Source organism: Tachypleus tridentatus, chromosome 13 (genome assembly GCF_004210375.1).
Source record: "Tachypleus tridentatus isolate NWPU-2018 chromosome 13, ASM421037v1, whole genome shotgun sequence".
In the NCBI taxonomy this organism is placed as follows: domain Eukaryota; kingdom Metazoa; phylum Arthropoda; class Merostomata; order Xiphosura; family Limulidae; genus Tachypleus; species Tachypleus tridentatus.
The window spans coordinates 72175987-72198538 of NC_134837.1; the positions used below are offsets into that span (position 1 = coordinate 72175987).

The 22552-nt window shown below is 33.6% G+C and overlaps 1 protein-coding gene across 1 annotated transcript in view; it reads right to left on the reverse strand.

Moving 5' to 3' along the window:
* Window positions 1-235: 235 nt before the first annotated feature.
* LOC143236184 (protein kinase C, brain isozyme-like) overlaps window positions 236-22552 on the reverse strand; it is a 48943-nt gene continuing 26626 nt past the window's right edge. Inside the window, exons 5-15 of the mRNA XM_076474471.1 lie at window positions 21436-21592; window positions 20039-20267; window positions 18274-18417; window positions 9338-9429; window positions 7670-7732; window positions 5500-5638; window positions 4674-4754; window positions 3485-3592; window positions 2983-3123; window positions 2283-2374; window positions 236-389 (exon numbers count right to left, since the gene is read on the reverse strand). Of these exons, the coding sequence (XP_076330586.1) occupies window positions 236-389; window positions 2283-2374; window positions 2983-3123; window positions 3485-3592; window positions 4674-4754; window positions 5500-5638; window positions 7670-7732; window positions 9338-9429; window positions 18274-18417; window positions 20039-20267; window positions 21436-21592 (1400 nt within the window). The remainder of the gene's footprint in view (window positions 390-2282; window positions 2375-2982; window positions 3124-3484; window positions 3593-4673; window positions 4755-5499; window positions 5639-7669; window positions 7733-9337; window positions 9430-18273; window positions 18418-20038; window positions 20268-21435; window positions 21593-22552) is intronic.

Below are 22552 nucleotides of genomic sequence, written 5' to 3' on the forward strand. Positions count from 1 at the left end.
TTTTAACGTTTAAAGCTGTACTGGCAGAGACAGACACCAAAAATGTTATGACAAGAAATTAGTTGTATAACAAATATTACGACAGTTACCTCACTGAAAAATAATTAGATTACTGTACAAATAAGAATAATAGCAAAAGTTCATAAACATACATATATATATATATATATTTGTGTGGGTATGTAAATATATCACTCACACAACAAACAAACACTTAAAGCGTAAAATATGAGAGCTACTGGCATTTACTGAAGTAAGGGTTAACAAATGTAAAGCCTTCAAACTCGCTTCCGGTCAAGTTGTTGATCACCACAGGGTCAGCAGGGGTCAAAGTGACCTTAGCATTAGTGAAGGTTGGATCAAAGTTCTCCCCAGCTTTTGGGATTTTTCTAAGAAAAGAAAATATTATTAACACTGATACAGTGCTAACAGGTATTATAAAAATGAAAATATTATCAACACTGATACAGTGCTAACAGGTATTATAAAAATGCTGAAAAATATTTAGGATTTTTTTTTCTGGATTAGTCAAACAAAACAATATGTATACATACTGATTGCAGTGGTACTTTTCTTATATTAATATAAACAATGCAAACAACAGCAATATTTGATGTTATACTGCCTACAATATTAATCACCATTAAACTTTACTTCATAATACCTTGTAATTTCGTAGATTTACCACCGTTCCACCGGAGGACGGATAATTAGAAGACATACTAGAGTGCCAGTACAGTTTGTTTTTTGTTGTTTTTAATTTCGCACAAAGCTACTCGATGTCTATCTGCGCTAGCCGTCTCTAATTTAGCAGTGTCAGAGTAGAGGGAAGGCAGCTAGTCATCACCACCCGCCGCCAACTCTTGGGCTACTCTTTTACCAACGAATAGTTGGATTGACCGTAACATTATAACGCTCCCACGACTGAAAGAGCGAGCATGTTTGAGGCGACGGGGATTCGAACCCGCGACCTTCGGATTACGAGTCGCACGCCTTAACACGCTTGGTTACTGAACAGTTTGAAGAGAATATCTAAGTGGATCAGTTTATCACAGTTGATGATCAATTACTGCAAGAGAGAATTATTATTATTTCAAATATATTTCTAATTTTGTAGTCGAATGTAATAATTTGTTTTTGTGTGTTTTCATTATTTACAATAAATTAAAAAATATCTTAATTTCCATAACGTGAACTCCTTTTCCAAGCCAGCGAAGCATAGTTATAATTAATTATACTCACCATAAAGCACTGGCATTACTCTTATTATATTTTTAACACTACATCGCTAATTCAATCCCTGAGGGTTTTTCAATGAAAATCAAGAACGCATGTTGGTATTTCAATACACTAAGTCTGCTATATTCATTGTCGACGACGCGTTTCACTCAACACAGAGCTCGTCACGCCAGAGAGGATACAACAAACACTGTTGTGGTCGAAACATTATTTACAGTGGTGGGAAATATTTATTGAATAACCCAATTTTGCACAATCTTCAGGCCTGTTTTAGGCCCTAACGCATGTAGGTGCATAGGTGCAAGTATATTACGTGGACGATGCAGTACTTTCTAATTTTTACATCAACAGGTTTATAGGCTGTTCGGCATTGCATCAGCTGTTTTGTGACTCATAAATATAAATTCGTATTAAGAGTCAGTTTAGAATCTTATCTGCTATAACGTGTATGGGTAACAGTACGACGGACAGAGGTTGAGAATTAATTCCGTAGAAGAAAGCACTCATTGTTTCTTGTAGAAGAGGTCAGCTTTTGACAAGACACATTGCTGTAAGAAATACATTTAATAAGGCTACTACGAGCAGCTTTGAGAGGCTGGCTGTGTAGAGAGTAGGAGAGAAGGAATAGGAAAAAAGCTTCCTTAAATCGTGTTCTGAAATATATGAGGCTGTAGATATATTTGACTGGCTTCAAAACAGCATGGCACGAAACACCAGGGTTCACTGTCACTGCGACATTGTGCGGTCTTACCTGTGTTCAATCAGTTTCCCAGCAAGACAGCCAACTAAGACCCCCCACCCTCACTAACAAGATGAAGTTCAACTGGATCAAAGGACATGTTGAATGGATTGAAGCAATGTGGAACGAAGTGATATAACCAGACTGTTCCAAGTTCAAACTGCAGGAGTGTGATGGGACGAGTTTCATGTTTGAATGTAACTATGAAGTAGCAGCAGAGTCAGACTGTATGTATATCTTTATCTATTATTAAGTCATCTCCTTCAAGTAAGTATTGTGATTTCTGTATATATTTTTAACTTACAAATATTCTACTTTATAAATTCCAGTAGATTGAAACGTGCTAAAAACTAATGGTAGGATTCTGTACATAAAGTCACTTTCTACAATAAATGCCTGAAATTTAAATGAGATATCAATCACTTTGCTTCTTATCAATCTTGTTTACAAAGAAGTTTCTCACTTCTATTTTAAAATTTATTTTAAATAACTAAATTTTAGATTATTGTCTGAAGTATCAAGTAATGAATAATTATGTTTTAATGCAGGGTCTTTTCACATCTTTATTTAGGTTTTGGATATTTCTAAAATATGATAGTGTTAGGTTTAGCGTATAGTGGATTGTTTACTTTTGTCTAATTGTACAATACCTAACCCAAAGGCCCGGCATGGCCAGGTGGTTAAGACACTCGACTCATAACCTGAGGGTCGCAGGTTCGAATCCCCGTCACACCAAACATGCTCGCCCTTTCAGCCATGGGAGCGTAATAAAGCGACGGTTAATCCCATTATTCGTTGGTGAAAGAGTAGTCCAAGAGTTGGCGGTGGGTGATAATGATTAGCTGCCTTCCCTCTAGTCTTACACTGCTAACTTAGGGACGACTAGTGCAGACAGCCCTCTTGTAGCTTTGCGCGAAATTCAAACCAAACCAAACTAAATCCTAACTCAATGTTTCAAATAAAGCTACACCTCCCTCAGTCATCTGTTCATTTTCAGAACTTACAATCTTAGGTTTAAACGGAGGCTGAATTTCTTGATCTTCAATCTTCTGCCAATCTATCCTCCTGAAGAAGGGATGATTACGAACATCTTCTTTCCCAGTAGGCCCACATCCCAATCTCTTCAAAGGAGTTTTCGTTAAAAACTAAATTACAAACAAGCTTGTTAAAACCAAAAGAAAAAAATGATAATTTGTTACATATTAACAAAGTGGTTTGATATCTTGAAACTAACAACGAATTATTAGCGGTTTCTAATGAAAGAGAAGCACAAATAACAGTGGTTTAAGATTTAGAAATTAAAGAAAATGAAAGAGGGCGCGAAGACCACAGTGGTTTAACACCTTGAAATTAAGGAACGGATACTGGTAATTTTTGTGTTGTTTCTTACAGTGTAAATTTCATATTATTTTATTTTAAATTCTGTATCTTTGGGTAAAATATTTTTAAAAAATCTGGAAATATTCAATCAGGTTCAGAACGTTTCTCACACACACATTAACTTACTCCTTTACAGATATCCTTGGCTTCTTTTGATAAAAACTTTGGGTACGAGACATTCTGGTCAATGATGGAAGCAAATAAGTCTTCTTCATCTTCTCCATCGAAGGGAGGCTGATAAAGAAGCTGACGCTTATCATCTTTACACTGTTTTACATATATTTAATTATACTGTTTAACTGTTTTTATTCAATGTAAAAAGAATATGTAACGTGATGTGACAAACATTTATCCCAAATTTTATATTAATAAGTACCCTATCGGTGAAAAAGAAAACGGAGGGAGTAACTTGTTTTAAGTTCGCCAAGTTTAAACTCTACCAGATAAATATAATCTTTATATAAATAGCTACTTATAAGTTTAATTGTTCAACACCAGGTGACAGCACTAATATTCTAAAATATTTTATTATAAGTAGATTTAAATTACAGAAAATCTATCAGTTGCATTTTCAAGGATTTTGGTAAATAAATCTATTACAATCAGTGATTAAAGTGGAAATACTCAGCTGGGAGGAGAGGGCGAGAACCTAACCACCTAGATAATTTCTTTTAATAGAATCGATTACGTACTATAAACTTTTATTAAATATGTACTGTAACCATGGAAACGTCACCAGCAGTTTTGACAACAACCAGAATCGTACAACCTTTGATGATAAGGTAGAAAGGTAAATACACCCAACACTCACAGATCCCTACTTGTAGAGTCTATTTTCACCACTGAAGACTACTTTTAACAGGGTCCGGCATGCCCGTAGTGCGAGGGTCGCGGGTTCAAATCCCTGTCGCACCAAACCTGTTCGTCCTTTCAGCCGTGGGGTGTTATAATGTTACGGTCAACCCCACTATTTATTGGTAAAAGAGTAGCACAAGAATTGGCGGTGGTAGTAATGACTAACTGCCTTCCCTCTAATCTTACTCCGCTAAATTACGGCTAGCGTAGATAACCCTCGTGTAGCTTTGCCCGAAATTCAACACGAACAAACAAAACTTTGAATATGTATTCTTATAAATACCATCATAATATATATTCTATAAGGTTGTTTTAATTTTATTTGCCTTCTTGCTTCATATGTCTTGGAGGCTTTCTATGCGTGTGTGAGTTGGGGGGGGGGGACTAATCACCTTTTGACCACTGTTTACATTGTACAAATATGGGGTACAATTTTATAACAATGAAAATCAAAACCTACCTGACCGACTAGCATTTCGTACAAAAGAACTCCATAGGCCCACCAGTCGACTGAAATATTATATGGCTCGTACAGAATTATCTACAATGAACGAAATATCAATTGCGATTTAAGTGTTATCTTCAGTAAGGAATACAAAAAATATAAAGAAGTAATAATCAGAAGGTGAACATAGCTTCTGTATGTTAATTCCTGAACAAAATTGTTACTAGAATAAATAATAAGAATACACGTAGACTTGGAACATTGTGTTTGACTGACAAATGGAAGTGTAAGCTTACAGCTTTGTTCTTAAAGGACAAACAGATCCGTAAGCTTACAGCTTTGTTCTTAAAGGACAAACAGATCTATAAGCTTACATCTTTGTTCTTAAAGGTCAAACAGATCTGTAAACTTACAGCTTTGTTCTTAAAGGACAAACAGATCTGTAAACTTACAGCTTTGTTCTTAAAGGACAAACAGATCTGTAAACTTACAGTTTTGTTCTTAAAAGTCAAACATTCTATTTCAAGTTTACATTTTGTTATGCGTAACAAAAAGAAATGAATTCTTCGAAACCATCGTGAAAACTCAGATTCGCTACTTTGTGATAAAGACAGAAAGATTCTTTTGTTACTGACACATATAATTGAAACGAATAGTAATAATAGCTATTTCTAGTGTCACTGAGAATAATATACTTAATATACTGAGACATTAATATGTAACTTGAACATGCACATCCGGAAAAGATTAATAGAAATAGCATAAACACATTTTAACACCAGAAGCTAATTATAAAACTTGAAATTTGCAAGTCTGAATGCCACTAAAAGAAATACGTTACCTCTGGAGCTATGTAATCAGGAGTTCCACAAAATGTTCTTGTCGTTTGATTGTTCAAAATTCCTTCTTTACACATCCCAAAATCTGCGATTTTGATATGACCGTTTTCATCGAGAAGTATGTTGTCAAGTTTGAGGTCTCTGTAATGGAATACAAATAAATATTATGAAGGTACTGAAAGTATCAATGTGCGCGTTACGATAGCTTTAGTTTAATATTTTATCACCATATTCTCTGGCGTCTTCACAGTGTTTTCTGAAGATAATGTGACCCTTCAGCTACACTGTACAGGCCTAGAGATCTTTACTTCTGGAAACTAATGAAGTAGGAGTGATTGATATGTTTTTTTTGTTTTGTTTTTTTATTAACGACACCCTTCTTCAAAACTGATTTTTTCTTTTCGGAAACGATTCGAAAGTAAGTAGAAGACCGACGTCTTTACTTCCTTAAATAGGCTAAGGCGCGGTTTACTGGTTAACGCAGTGGTTTCCAAACTTTTTTCTCCGCACTTTCGGAATGAAAATTTGCTTGCGCCACATTGATTTTTTATTGATGAAAATACATTCAAAAACGAAAAATCAACTCCTAGCAGTGCTTTATTCACAACATAGAACACAACTGCATCATAATATGATCATGAGACATCCAGAAAGTATAAAACAGCGCAACTACATGATTCATTCACAAAATATACAGATTCAATGAGAAGTGTGAGCTTGTTTTTGTGTGGTACTCTCGTTTATATTGGGTCTAATGTGAGACAAACAAATTCCCATCTACCCATCAGCACAAATAAGCCTTTCTTTTTTCTGGTCTTTGATATTTGTACCAGAGCTGAAAATCCCTGTTTACAACAATATGTCGTGGAGAATTGTAGAAGAATGGATTAGGCACTTGAAGAAATGCGTGGATATTGTTCTGGTTGTATATCCATAAAGAGTCCAGTGATATACTGCTGTGTTTCAATTTCTAGGTTCGATCACTCGAAATGTATTCCATTTCCTCACCATCATTTAATGTCAGGTCTGAACAGTTAGAATTCACAAAGTCGAATCTTTCTGTAGACAACGGTGAGAAGTACTTTTCTATCTGTGTTGCAAGACATTCCTGTATGAGGCCGTACGATTCATTGTTTTAAAACTTCTTATCAGTGCGAACATTATGTTGTATTGCTCTTCAGAAGTAGAGCTGAGGCTTTTTTTTAATACAGTTAGTTTGTCTGTAGTCGTGAAAATATTGTCATCACAACCTTGCATACTGGTGTTGAGCACATTCAACCGGGAAAAGATATCAGCCAATTATGCCAGCTTTGCACACCAGTCATTCTCATCCAGATGGTGGTACAATGGGTTCCCTTCTTATTCAAAAAAAAAAAAAAAAAAAAATGCTCTGAGCTCGATCTTCAGTTCCAACACCCGATTTAAAACTTTTCCTTGAGACAACCAGCGAACCTTGGTGTGCAGAATTAGGCATTGGTATTCTGATTCGACGAGCCTATTTCAGCACTCTGCTCAACCTGCTGGCAGGGTTTTGAAGACGACAATTTCGGATCACAACGTGGACTTGGATCATCCTAATCCTCACTTAATTCTCTTGCTCTCACATTGGAAAAATATCTGTCAATCATCTGCAAATAAAAAAAAATCACATTAATTTCCGTACATTAATTTTTTGAAAATGTCTCTAAATTTTTGATTGACCTTGAATTTTCTCGCCACACCTGAAATTCTCTCGCGCTGCACTGTTTGGGAACCACTAAGTTAACGAGTCGACCTGCAAACGATACGTTCGAGCTGCGATAAGCCTCTAGAGACCCTACACAATATTACCTATGACAGTCAACATTAAGAGAAATTGTACAGGTTGTTCATGACAGGTTGTTCTCAGTTGTTGCTTCCCTTTTTGTAAGTTCTAAGTTAGAAGTGCCTCAGATCACAGTGCAATTAACAAACATCAAATTTCTTTAAGCCTGAAGGTTATTTAAAGTTGTTAATCTGAGTATCACTTTTCTGTAACCATCGTCACCATACTGCTTCATTAAACCGTTAGGGTAATATACTCTCCAAGATGATCTTCCTTTTCGAAAAGATAACAAAAGGTTTAACTTTAAAAATAAATAATTTGTGAATTTTTATCATTAAGAAAAAAAGAAAAACACACGAGAAACTAACCTGTAAATTATCCCTTGACTGTGAAGGAAGAACAATCCGATAGCAATTTCCGCTGCGTAAAATCTGGTATAAAAAATAATCATCACAATGTAGTGTAAATATATAACAATCATAGTGTAGCGTAAATATATAACATTCATAGTGTGGCGTAAATAAATAACAATTATAGTGTAGTGTAAATACATAACAATCATAGTGAAGCGTAAATACATAACAATTAGTGTAATGTAAATACATAACAATCATAGTGTAGCGTAAATATATAACAATCATAGTCTAGCGTAAATATATAACAATCATAGTGTAGCGTAAATATATAACAATCATAGTGAAGCGTAAATACATAACAATTATAGTGTAGTGTAAATACATAACAATTATAGTGTAGTGTAAATTCATAACAATCATAGTGTACTGTAGTGTATATATGTAACAATTATAGTATAGTGTAAATACATAACAATTAAAAGCCTGGTATGGCCGAGCGCGATAAGGCATGCGCTCGTAATCTGAGGGTCGCGGGTTCGCATCCGAGTTGCGCTAAACATGCTCGCCCTCCCAGCCGTAAGGGCGTTATAATGTGACGGTCAATCCCACTTTTCGTTGGTAAAAGAGTAGCCCAAGAGTTGGCGGTGGGTGGTGATGACTAGCTGCCTTCCCTCTAGTCTTACACTACTAAATTAGGGACGGCTAGCACAGATAGCCCTCGAGTAGCTTTGTGCGAATTTCAAAAACAAACAAACATAACAATTACAGTGTAGTGTATATATGTAACAATCATAGTGTAGTGTAAATACATAACAATCATATTGTAGGGTAAATACATAACAGTTATAGTGTATCATAAATACATAATAATTATAGTGTAGTGTAAATACATAACAATCATAGTGTAGTGTAGTGTAAATACATAACAATCATACTGTAAGGTAAATACGTAACAGTTATAGTGTAGTGTAAATACGTAACAGTTATAGTGTAGTGTAAATACATAACAGTCATAGTGTAGTGTAAATACATAACAGTTATAGTGTAGTGTAAATATATAACAATCATTGTGTAGTGTAAATACATAACAGTAATAGCGTAGTGTAAATATATAACAATTATAGTGTAGTGTAGATACATAACGATCGTAGTACAGCTGGTGTTTGCACAATTCTTTTCTATAAAAGAAAATGTAAACTGAAGTGAAGGTTATTCATGAGATATAAATTTAGGAGAATATTTGAAGCCAAACACAAACATGTTCACATTAGGTTTGTCACTAAAAAGACACAGCATGACATGCAGAACTAAAACATGGGACAATAAGATGTTCCCTGCGCTTCTCTTTAGTTTTTTTTCGTTTACTCTAAAATTCTTCACTACACAATACAACAATGCTATTATTTATTTATTTGTAGTTAAGTAGATAGCTACAAATGTACAGCGTGCATTCTGTGATGTGCTCACAACGAGTATCGAAACCTGATTTTTAGCGGTATTAGCCTTCACACTTACCGCTCTGCTAGAAAAGATTATGAGACAATAACTACCAAGAAAACATTTTTTTTTTTGCAATGTGCAAACGGTGCTTACGCTAAAATAAAAAGAAAAATATAATGTATAACGTACAGAGAAATATAATGAAGAAAGCTAGTAAAAGTTACAGGAATAGCTACTTACACGGCCACAGGTTCTTTGAATTTTCCGGTCTGCTGGATCTGGAACATCAGGTCTCCCCCACTAACATATTCCATTACAAAATACAGTCGATCCTATAGATAAGTAATCACTTATTTTTATCCAGGTAGATATTTCAACCACAAATATTCCATTCTGTCATATCAGATGTGATTAAAATATGACAAATATATTTTAGGATTTTTTCTTTACAAACCAATAAAAATTCTATAGCCACAAAAGAATACGGTATCACGTGTTTCGTTCCAGAATTCGGAGAAACTGTCTGTCTTTCCAGTGCCTACCACAGGTTTCGAAACTCGGTATTTAACGTAATAAGCCTTCAGAGTTATCGTATTGTCTGATTTTATAGACTACCAACAACGATGTAGCTGATAGATGTCTCTCTAGTCACTAATTACCAACAGTTGTGTGGCAGACACGTGAAGTCAAACGACTATTTTCATACAATACTAACAGTAGTGAAGTTCACACGTAAGCCTATAAACAATAACTTTCATAAATTATTAACAATAGTATAGCTAATGTTTGAAGGTATAAACAGTCACTTTCGTGGGACACTTAAAACAATATTTTTATGTATTAGTAACAACAATGAAGGTTATAAACCACCATTTTCATGGATTAGTAATAACAATGAAGGTTGTAAACTACCGTTTTCAAGGATTAGTAATAACAATGAAGGTTGTAAACTACCGTTTTCAAGGATTAGTAACAACAATGAAGGTTGTAAACCACTATTTTCATGGATTAGTAACAACAATGAAGGTTGTAAACCACTGTTTTCATGGATTAGTAACAACAGTGAAGGTTGTAAACTACCGTTTTCAAGGATTAGTAATAACAATGAAGGTTGTAAACTACCGTTTTCAAGGATTAGTAATAACAATGAAGGTTGTAAACTACCGTTTTCAAGGATTAGTAACAACAATGAAGGTTGTAAACCACTGTTTTCATGGATTATTATTAACAATGAAGGTTGTAAACCACCGTTTTCATGGATTAGTAACAACAATGAAGGTTGTAAACCACTATTTTCATGGATTAGTAACAACAATAAAGGTTGTAAACCACTGTTTTCATGGATTAGTAACAACAGTGAAGGTTGTAAACCACTATTTTCATGGATTAGTAACAACAGTGAAGGTTGTAAACTACCGTTTTCAAGGATTAGTAATAACAATGAAGGTTGTAAACTACCGTTTTCAAGGATTAGTAATAACAATGAAGGTTGTAAACTACCGTTTTCAAGGATTAGTAACAACAATGAAGGTTGTAAACCACTGTTTTCATGGATTATTATTAACAATGAAGGTTGTAAACCACCGTTTTCATGGATTAGTAACAACAATGAAGGTTGTAAACCACTATTTTCATGGATTAGTAACAACAGTGAAGGTTGTAAACCACTGTTTTCATGGATTATTATTAACAATGAAGGTTGTAAACCACCGTTTTCATGGATTAGTAACAACAATGAAGGTTGTAAACCACTATTTTCATGGATTAGTAACAACAATGAAGGTTGTAAACTACCGTTTTCAAGGATTAGTAATAACAATGAAGGTTGTAAACCACTGTTTTCATGGATTATTATTAACAATGAAGGTTGTAAACCACCGTTTTCATGGATTAGTAACAACAATGAAGGTTGTAAACCACTATTTTCATGGATTAGTAACAACAATGAAGGTTGTAAACCACTGTTTTCATGGATTATTATTAACAATGAAGGTTGTAAACCACCGTTTTCATGGATTAGTAACAACAATGAAGGTTGTAAACCACTATTTTCATGGAATAGTAACAACAATGAAGGTTGTAAACTACCGTTTTCAAGGATTAGTAATAACAATGAAGGTTGTAAACCACTGTTTTCATGGATTATTATTAACAATGAAGGTTGTAAACCACCGTTTTCATGGATTAGTAACAACAATGAAGGTTGTAAACCACTATTTTCATGGATTAGTAACAACAATGAAGGTTGTAAACCACTGTTTTCATGGATTAGTAACAACAGTGAAGGTTGTAAACTACCGTTTTCAAGGATTAGTAACAACAATGAAGGTTGTAAACCACTATTTTCATGGATTAGTAATAACAATGAAGGTTGTAAACCACTATTTTCATGGATTAGTAACAACAGTGAAGGTTGTAAACCACTGTTTTCATGGATTAGTAACAACAATGAAGGTTGTAAACTACCGTTTTCAAGGATTAGTAATAACAATGAAGGTTGTAAACTACCGTTTTAAAGGATTAGTAACAACAATGAAGGTTGTAAACCACTATTTTCATGGATTAGTAACAACAATGAAGGTTGTAAACCACTGTTTTCATGGATTAGTAACAACAGTGAAGGTTGTAAACTACCGTTATCAAGGATTAGTAATAACAATGAAGGTTGTAAACTACCGTTTTCAAGGATTAGTAATAACAATGAAGGTTGTAAACTACCGTTTTAAAGGATTAGTAACAACAATGAAGGTTGTAAACCACTATTTTCATGGATTAGTAACAACAATGAAGGTTGTAAACCACTGTTTTCATGGATTAGTAACAACAGTGAAGGTTGTAAACTACCGTTTTCAAGGATTAGTAATAACAATGAAGGTTGTAAACTACCGTTTTCAAGGATTAATAATAACAATGAAGGTTGTAAACCACTATTTTCATGGATTAGTAACAACAATGAAGGTTGTAAACCACTGTTTTCATGGATTAGTAACAACAGTGAAGGTTGTAAACTACCGTTTTCAAGGATTAGTAACAACAATGAAGGTTGTAAACCACTATTTTCATGGATTAGTAATAACAATGAAGGTTGTAAACCACTATTTTCATGGATTAGTAACAACAATGAAGGTTGTAAACCACTGTTTTCATGGATTATTATTAACAATGAAGGTTGTAAACCACCGTTTTCATGGATTAGTAACAACAATGAAGGTTGTAAACCACTATTTTCATGGATTAGTAACAACAATGAAGGTTGTAAACCACTGTTTTCATGGATTAGTAACAACAGTGAAGGTTGTAAACCACTATTTTCATGGATTAGTAACAACAATGAAGGTTGTAAACCACTGTTTTCATGGATTATTATTAACAATGAAGGTTGTAAACCACTATTTTCATGGATTAGTAATAACAATGAAGGTTGTAAACCACTATTTTCATGGATTAGTAACAACAGTGAAGGTTGTAAACCACTGTTTTCATGGATTAGTAACAACAATGAAGGTTGTAAACTACCGTTATCAAGGATTAGTAATAACAATGAAGGTTGTAAACTACCGTTTTCAAGGATTAGTAATAACAATGAAGGTTGTAAACTACCGTTTTAAAGGATTAGTAACAACAATGAAGGTTGTAAACCACTATTTTCATGGATTAGTAACAACAATGAAGGTTGTAAACCACTGTTTTCATGGATTAGTAACAACAGTGAAGGTTGTAAACTACCGTTTTCAAGGATTAGTAATAACAATGAAGGTTGTAAACTACCGTTTTCAAGGATTAGTAATAACAATGAAGGTTGTAAACCACTATTTTCATGGATTAGTAACAACAATGAAGGTTGTAAACCACTGTTTTCATGGATTAGTAACAACAGTGAAGGTTGTAAACTACCGTTTTCAAGGATTAGTAACAACAATGAAGGTTGTAAACCACTATTTTCATGGATTAGTAATAACAATGAAGGTTGTAAACCACTATTTTCATGGATTAGTAACAACAATGAAGGTTGTAAACCACTGTTTTCATGGATTATTATTAACAATGAAGGTTGTAAACCACTATTTTCATGGATTAGTAATAACAATGAAGGTTGTAAACCACTATTTTCATGGATTAGTAACAACAGTGAAGGTTGTAAACCACTGTTTTCATGGATTAGTAACAACAATGAAGGTTGTAAACTACCGTTATCAAGGATTAGTAATAACAATGAAGGTTGTAAACTACCGTTTTCAAGGATTAGTAATAACAATGAAGGTTGTAAACTACCGTTTTAAAGGATTAGTAACAACAATGAAGGTTGTAAACCACTATTTTCATGGATTAGTAACAACAATGAAGGTTGTAAACCACTGTTTTCATGGATTAGTAACAACAGTGAAGGTTGTAAACTACCGTTTTCAAGTATTAGTAATAACAATGAAGGTTGTAAACTACCGTTTTCAAGGATTAGTAATAACAATGAAGGTTGTAAACCACTATTTTCATGGATTAGTAACAACAATGAAGGTTGTAAACCACTGTTTTCATGGATTAGTAACAACAGTGAAGGTTGTAAACTACCGTTTTCAAGGATTAGTAAAAACAATGAAGGTTGTAAACCACTATTTTCATGGATTAGTAATAACAATGAAGGTTGTAAACCACTGTTTTCATGGATTATTATTAACAATGAAGGTTGTAAACCACCGTTTTCATGGATTAGTAACAACAATGAAGGTTGTAAACCACTATTTTCATGGATTAGTAACAACAATGAAGGTTGTAAACCACTGTTTTCATGGATTAGTAACAACAGTGAAGGTTGTAAACCACTATTTTCATGGATTAGTAATAACAATGAAGGTTGTAAACCACTGTTTTCATGGATTATTATTAACAATGAAGGTTGTAAACCACCGTTTTCATGGATTAGTAACAACAATGAAGGTTGTAAACCACTATTTTCATGGATTAGTAACAACAGTGAAGGTTGTAAACCACTGTTTTCATGGATTAGTAACAACAATGAAGGTTGTAAACCACTATTTTCATGGATTAGTAACAACAATGAAGGTTGTAAACTACCGTTTTCAAGGATTAGTAACAACAATGAAGGTTGTAAACCACTATTTTCATGGATTAGTAACAACAATGAAGGTTGTAAACCACTGTTTTCATGGATTAGTAACAACAGTGAAGGTTGTAAACCACTATTTTCATGGATTAGTAACAACAGTGAAGGTTGTAAACCACTGTTTTCATGGATTAGTAACAACAGTGAAGGTTGTAAACTACCATTTTCATGGATTAGTAACAACAATGAAGGTTGTAAACCACCGTTTTCATGGATTAGTAAGAACAATGAAGGTTGTAAACTACCGTTTTCAAGGATTGGTAATAACAATGAAGGTTGTAAACCACTGTTTTCATGGATTATTATTAACAATGAAGGTTGTAAACCACCGTTTTCATGGATTAGTAACAACAATGAAGGTTGTAAACCACTATTTTCATGGATTAGTAACAACAATGAAGGTTGTAAACCACTATTTTCATGGATTAGTAACAACAGTGAAGGTTGTAAACCACTGTTTTCATGGATTAGTAACAACAATGAAGGTTGTAAACCACTATTTTCATGGATTAGTAACAACAATGAAGGTTGTAAACTACCGTTTTCAAGGATTAGTAACAACAATGAAGGTTGTAAACCACTATTTTCATGGATTAGTAACAACAATGAAGGTTGTAAACCACTGTTTTCATGGATTAGTAACAACAGTGAAGGTTGTAAACCACTATTTTCATGGATTAGTAACAACAGTGAAGGTTGTAAACCACTGTTTTCATGGATTAGTAACAACAGTGAAGGTTGTAAACTACCATTTTCATGGATTAGTAACAACAATGAAGGTTGTAAACCACCGTTTTCATGGATTAGTAAGAACAATGAAGGTTGTAAACTACCGTTTTCAAGGATTGGTAATAACAATGAAGGTTGTAAACCACTGTTTTCATGGATTATTATTAACAATGAAGGTTGTAAACCACCGTTTTCATGGATTAGTAACAACAATGAAGGTTGTAAACTACCGTTTTCAAGGATTAGTATTAACAATGAAGGTTGTAAACCACTGTTTTCATGGATTAGTATTAACGATGAAGGTTGTAAACCACTGTTTTCATGGATTGGCAGATAGTCGCTGGTACAGCAGTAAGTCTACGGATTTACAACGCAAAAATCAGGAGTTCGATTCTCCTCGATGGACAGAGCAGATAGCCCGATGTGGCTTTGCTATAAGAAAAAAACACACACACTTCACATTTAGTAAACACAGTGAAACTGATACATGAGGCTGAAAACGACCATTTTATGAATTCGTAACAACAATAAACCTGGCGCATAATATTATAAACTGACGTTTACTTAGATCATTAAATAAGTGAAGCAGGCACGTAAGGCTACGAACGAAATGAAAGAAAACTTTAATGTGCCTTAGTTTATAGTCATTATGAGACTGCAAAGGATTTATTAATACATATTTATTTCAATATTGATGTTTGTTCTGGTTAAATATATATATATATATAGAAATGTAAGTGACGTACATTGTTAAATGTATATTGCAAATTTTCCGCCTATTCTATATTTGTAGAAGATTCTCAAGCGTGAGAATCATCAACGTACTATTAGTGGGTGAAACACCAGTGATTACCAGTGTTGTTGTCAACCGATCTCATTAAAGTTTACAAATCGACGCGCGAAAAGAAATGTTTATGTTGCTGGTTTAATACAGTTGATATGCTATAAACCCTGGAAGGAGAAATAGTGTTTAACACTAATTAGTCGGGAAACTGCAGATATCTGGCAAGGAACATTTATATATTTCGAACATCATAATTTTGTTCTAACCGATATTATAAAATGTATTATTGTTTGTATAATAAAAATATTTGTGTTAAGAAAGAAAATTGTATCTATCAATATATGTTGTCAAATATTATAACTTTGATACATACTGACATTCAATAAACTTCCAAAATTCATATTGAAATTTCAGGCTGGTTAAAATTGTAATGCGTAACATAATTAATGGGTGACTCGTCTGGAATAAGATAAAATACGTAACAGGAACTGAAAGAAAACTCTGACGTATCTCAGTTTAGAGTCAGGAGAGAACTAAAGAAGAACTGTAACCTATCTTAGCTCAGAGTCAGGAGAGAACTAAAGAAGAACTGTAATCTATCTTAGTTTAGAGTCAAGAGAGAACTAAAGAAGAACTGTAACCTATCTTAGCTCAGAGTCAGGAGAGAACAAGAGAAGAAATGTAACCTATTTTAGTTTAGGGTCAGGAGAGAAATGAAGAAGAACTGTAACCTATCTTAGTTTAGAGTCAGGAGAGAACCGCAGAAGAACTGTAATCTATCTTAGTTTAGAGTCAAGAGAGAACTAAAGAAGAACTGTAACCTATCTTAGTTTAGGGTCAGGAGAGAATTAAAGAAGAACTGTAACCTATCTTAGTTTAGAGTCTGTTTTTTGTTGTGATTTTTTTTAATTTCGCGCAAAGCTACACGAGGGCTATCTGTGCTAGCCGTCTCTAATTTAGCAGTGTAAGACTAGAGGGAAGGTAGCTAGTCATCACCACCTACCGCCAACTCTTGGGTTACTCTTTTATCAACGAATAGTGGGATTAAGTTGAATGTTACAGAAAAATAAATCAACTTATATTGTTTATACATTTCACTCATTGAATCACCTAAAACCTGTTAATGTTTTATTCCAGTTACTAAAAGGTCTTTCTACAGTTTGTAAACTGTTTTGTTTCCGTAAGTAAACAGTTTTACTCAAGTTAGTAAACTGTTTTATTCCAGTTACTAGAGTGTTTTACTGCAATTCGTAAACAGTTTTACTCCAGTTAGTAAACACTATTATTGCATTTACTAAATTATTTTATTCCAGTTACTAAAAGGTTTTACTACAGTTGGTGAACTGTTTTCCTCCAGTTAACAAAAAGGTTTACAGCAAATAGTAAACTGTTTCATTCCAGTTGCTAAACTGTTTTACTGAAGTTATAAAACTGTTTTATTCCAGTAACTAAACTCTGTTACTGCGGTTAGTAAACAGTTTTATTCCAGTTAGGTTTTACTGCAGCTAGTAAACTGTTTAATTCCAATTAATAAACTGTTTTATTACAGTTTTTAAACAGTTTTACTGCAGTTAGTAAATAGTTTTATTCCAGTTACTAAACAGTTTTATTCCAGTTACTAAACAGTTTTACTACAGTTAGTAAACTATTTGATTGTTTAATTCCAGTTAATAATCAGTTTTATTCCAGTTACTAAACAGTTTTACTACAGTTAGTAAACTATTTGATTGTTTAATTCCAGTTAATAATCAGTTTTATTCCAGTTAGTAAACTGTTTTTTCCAGTTAGTTTACAGTTTCAATTCAGTTGGTAAATAGTTTTACTGCAGTTAGTTGACAATTTTATTCCAGTTAGTAAGCTGTTTTATAGCACTTACGAAATAGTTTTATTGAAGTTATTAAACTTTTACTCCAGTTAATAAAGCGTTTTACTGCAGTTAGTAAACAGTTTTGTTCCAGTTAGTAAATAGTGTTATTCCAGTTACTAGATAATTTTACTTCAGTTATAAAAAAGTTTTATCGCACTTACTAAACAGTTTCACTGCAGTTAGTAAACAGTTTTCTCCAATTACTAAAAATATTACTGCAGTTAGTAAAGAGTTTCATTAGAGTTAGTAAAAAGTTTTATTGCAGTTAGAAAACAATTTTATTCCAGTTACTAAGTACTTTTACTGCAGTTAGTAAACAGTGTAATTCCAGTTACTGAACAGTTTTATTCCAGTTATTAAACAGTTTTATTCGAGTTGGTAAACTGTTTTATTCTAGTTAATAAACTGTTTTATTCCAGTTATCCATATTGTGGATAAACATTAGTTAGATCTCCGTCTTTGCTATTACTTCTACTTCGAACTAGGTTTACGTTATATGTTCCTAAAAGTGTGTAGTTCTTGTCAGAAGGCTTATCTTCACTTTCTACATTGTTACTGTGTTATAATATTTAATGGATCTCAGAAACTAGTATTACCGTCCCTAGACCTAGTTATAATAGATCTATCGTTTTCCTCTTAAGATTACTTTTAATCAAGATAAAACAACACCGTCTTACTTTTCCAAAACTCCCCTTTCCGAGAACCATTAGAAACTCAAAATCTGATACACGCATCGCTTTATCCTGATCCACTGATTGGTCGATGTCAGCGATTTTGTTCAGTCGGTCTCCGATCTGGTTAACCCGATGGTAGTTTCGGCTCTGAGGAAATGAAATGTAGAAGTGATTAGTTTCTAGAGTAAGTTTTACTGACCTGTTGGCTTTAGTGTTTCCAAGGGAACTAAACACAATTTCTGAAGTCAAGAAAAAAACATTGTAAAACTTGGGGGTGGAAAAAGTACCAGGAAATGTCTTAATTATTACATATATTTCTACAATACTGGAAAAAGAAAGGACAACTAACGAAGAAAACATTGTTATGTTACTAAAATGTATTGTTTTCTTAAGAAATACAAAACATGAAACAAAGAAAATATTAGTTTCAAAGGAAAACCTCGAGATTCATAACAACAAATAACAAAAATGTTATAAAAACATGTTTGATAAACCTTCATTGCTCAAGTGCTAGAGCGGTACCCTTCACGATAGAGTTTACAGTTAGATAAAAACTGTCTAAGCCTAGAGGTAAAACGGTAATATTAATAACGGTAGTAGTGTTTGTATCAGTCAACTTAGCAGAAAGGAAGTCGATAACAATCTACAGACACATGTGTCATGTCAATGGAAAATTATAACATCTATTAAGACGGAAAAAATATTTCTCTTATGTATGTCAGACTTGTTGATTCAATTATATTCTCATTTAAATTCATTTTTTCCCTCTAAAATATACACATTTAAAATAATGTAACTATATCATCTTCACAATAAAAACACGGGTTGTTGTTGAGAGTACCGTGAAGGTTGTTGTTTTAAGAACCATTCACGGTAATATAAAGACTATTAGAGATTCCTGAGTCCCTTTGTATTCAACACATAGCAGCCTAAATTAACAACAACGGCAATAATGTTATGACACCTAATTTATTATTTGATATTACAGAACGTCTCTACTGTTTAACGATGGTGTGTTGGAGATTATGACACCTAATTTATTATTTGATATTACAGAACGTCTCTACTGTTTAATGATGCTGTGTTAGAGATTATGACACCTAATTTATTATTTGATATTACAGAACGTCTCTACTGTTTAATGATGCTGTGTTGGAGATTATGACACCTAATTTATTATTTGATATTACAGAACGTCTCTACTGTTTAATGATGCTGTGTTAGAGATTATGACACCTAATGTATTATTTGATATTACAGAACGTCTCTACTGTTTAATGATGCTGTGTTGGAGATTATGACACCTAATTTATTATTTGATATTACAGAACGTCTCTACTGTTTAATGATGCAATATCAGAGATTATGACACCTAATTTATTATTTGATATTACGGAATGTCTCTAACGTTTAGTGATGCTATATTAGAGATTGTGACACCTAATTTATTATTTGATATTACAGAACGTCTGTAATGTTTAATGATGCTGTGTTAGAGATTTGTAAAATTCAAAAGACAGTAAATGATGTAGAGGTGTAATTCATTCCCTCATTGGTCAGAGTGCAATTCAAGCTATACTGATGAGCCTTGAATAGGCGAAACTACAGTCCACATCAGAGGGTATGGTGAATAAAGTAATGTATTAGGCCTCGACATCAGATATTATATTTTGAATTTTATCCTTCGTGAAAAAAGAAAATGAATGTATAATACATGTATGTACATATATAATTGTTAAGCATTCTGTTTTTACATCACTGAACATACCTTTATTTGTTTTTTGAGCTCTGCGATGTCAGAGCCCTCTGGTGGTACTGGCACATTATAAAATTCCCCCTCTTCAACAGTAAGTAGCTTGAACCAACCACTCACGGGTGATTTTAGGACTTCAGAAATTCCAAAGGAAAGAGATCCCATGAAGTCGTTTCTAGATGTTCTATCCCAGTCCCAGACTTCGATCAATACTCTTCTGTCCTTGTCCTCAGGCTGAAGGTTGCTGGGTACGAGATTACAAAAAATTGTTACTATACTAAGAATATCCTATTCACATATTAGTATGATGCATGACGTTTAAAGAATGAAACCGTCTAAACTATAAACACGAAACATGCGAAAATCTGTATTGTAACGAAGATTTTTGTGTGGATTGTTGCTAACAATGAAAACAATAGACGTATTCAAGTGTTGAGACTTGAGACAACAATTACCACTATCTTATATGTCTACAACAGTGATCCATAAAGTAAACAAAACTTAAGTTGCTGTGTGTAATAATGTTTTACAGATATAATAACAAGAATTAGAAAGAAAACCGTTTCACTGTAATTCAGTTTGGTGACGTTATCAAAATATACAGTAGATAAGGTACCCGTTCGTTGTCCAGGGTATTAACTTAAAAATATGTGGGAGTGTATCTGTGGTTAATAGCATAAAACTGCTAAGTTTCACACTATTTATTTATAATATAACATATTATTGCAATATTCATTATTACCTCACTACAAGTTCTGTATAAGGTTTTAGTGTTCAATAGCTATATATTTAAAACATGATATAACACTCTCCGATAGTTAGGGTGACTTTAGTGAGGTTTTCAAAATGTAGAATATATCTTTTTCATATTGATTTATGTTGATGGAGTTTTCAAAACACACAACATATCATTATTGTATTAATTCATATAGGTGAGGACTTCAAAATATATAATGTATTCTTTTCATGTTAATTCATGTTAGTGAGGTCATCACAATATGCGTTTGTCCTGTTCACTTTAATTTGTGTTGGCGAAGTTACCAAAATGGCTAGCATATTCTTTGGTGGTTGTCATAACTTAACTGAGCACATTTTTCAAGTTGTCCTTTTGTTTTATTCTTTTCACTTAAATTTCATTTATTAAAAGGTATATGTAGTTACATCTGTTCTTTGAAATAAATTATGATGGTTTGGAAAGAAACATTAACTGAAAAACTTTATAAGTTAGAACACTTTGAAGGAAAGAATTTAAAAACAACCAATAAGTTAGAACACTTTGAAGAAAATGATTTGAAAACAATTAACAAGTTAGAACATTTGAAGTAAAGGATTTTAAAAAAATCAGTAAGTTAGAACACTTTGAAGGAAAAGATTTAAAAGTCACAGAAGACTTTCAGCTTATCATAACTTACAAAGTAAAGACCTCCATCCACTGTGGGTTTAGGGAGGACTTAATAGTTCTCGTCTTCCTCTTTAAGCAGTCTCCAGCCTCTGGAATCAGCTTCATTTTCACGTACGGATCGGACAGTCCGTTTGGATCCATTGGAATTAAATTCCGAGCTTGGCAAACTAAAGAACGATATTTCTTGTCGTATAAATAAAGATTCATCAGTTTCTTTGTTTTTGGAATTTCGCACAAAGCTACTCGAGGGCTATCTGTGCTAGCCGTCCCTAATTTAGCAGTGTAAGACTAGAGGGAAGGCAGCTAGTCATCACCACCCACCGCCAACTCTTGGGCTACTCTTTTACCAACGAATAGTGGGATTGACCGTCACATTATACGCCCCCACGGCTGGGAGGTCGAGCATGTTTAGTGCGACGCGGGCACGAACCCGCGACCCTCGGATTACGAGTCGCACGCCTTACGCGCTTGGCCATGCCAGGCCCAAGTTTCATCTACCTTGAGCGAATACAAAATACTTAAAACAACAGGAAGATAAAAGTAGTAGTTAGATAACTATAGACAAACGACAAAATTAACTGGAAGTAAAGCACTCCAACTAGTAAACAAAATATCTTACCAAGGTAGCCCACTCGAGCTGTCAGAATATCTTACCAAGATAGCCAACTCGAACTGTTACATAGAATATCATACCAGCACAGCCTACTCGAACTGTTAGATAGAATATTTTACCAAGGTAGCCTATTCTAACTGTTAGATAAAATATCTTACAAGGTAGTCTACTCTAACTGTTAGATAGAATATCTTACACGAGTAACCTATTCCATCTTTTAGACAGAATATACTATATAATATAATAAAGGACGGGAAATGGTTTAGTAAACTGGATAATGTAATAAAGAACGGATGATGGTACAATGCAAAATATAGTATAATAAAGGGTCATAAAAGAGTAGCCCAAGAGTTGGCGGTGGGTGGTGATTACTAACTGCTTTCCTTCTAATCTTACTCTGTTAAATTAGGGACGGCTAGCGCAGATAGCCCTTCTGTAGCTTGCGCAAGATTCAAAACAAACCAAACCAGATCAACTCAGGTGGATGCGTGATTACCATAAGTTACCTTCAGAA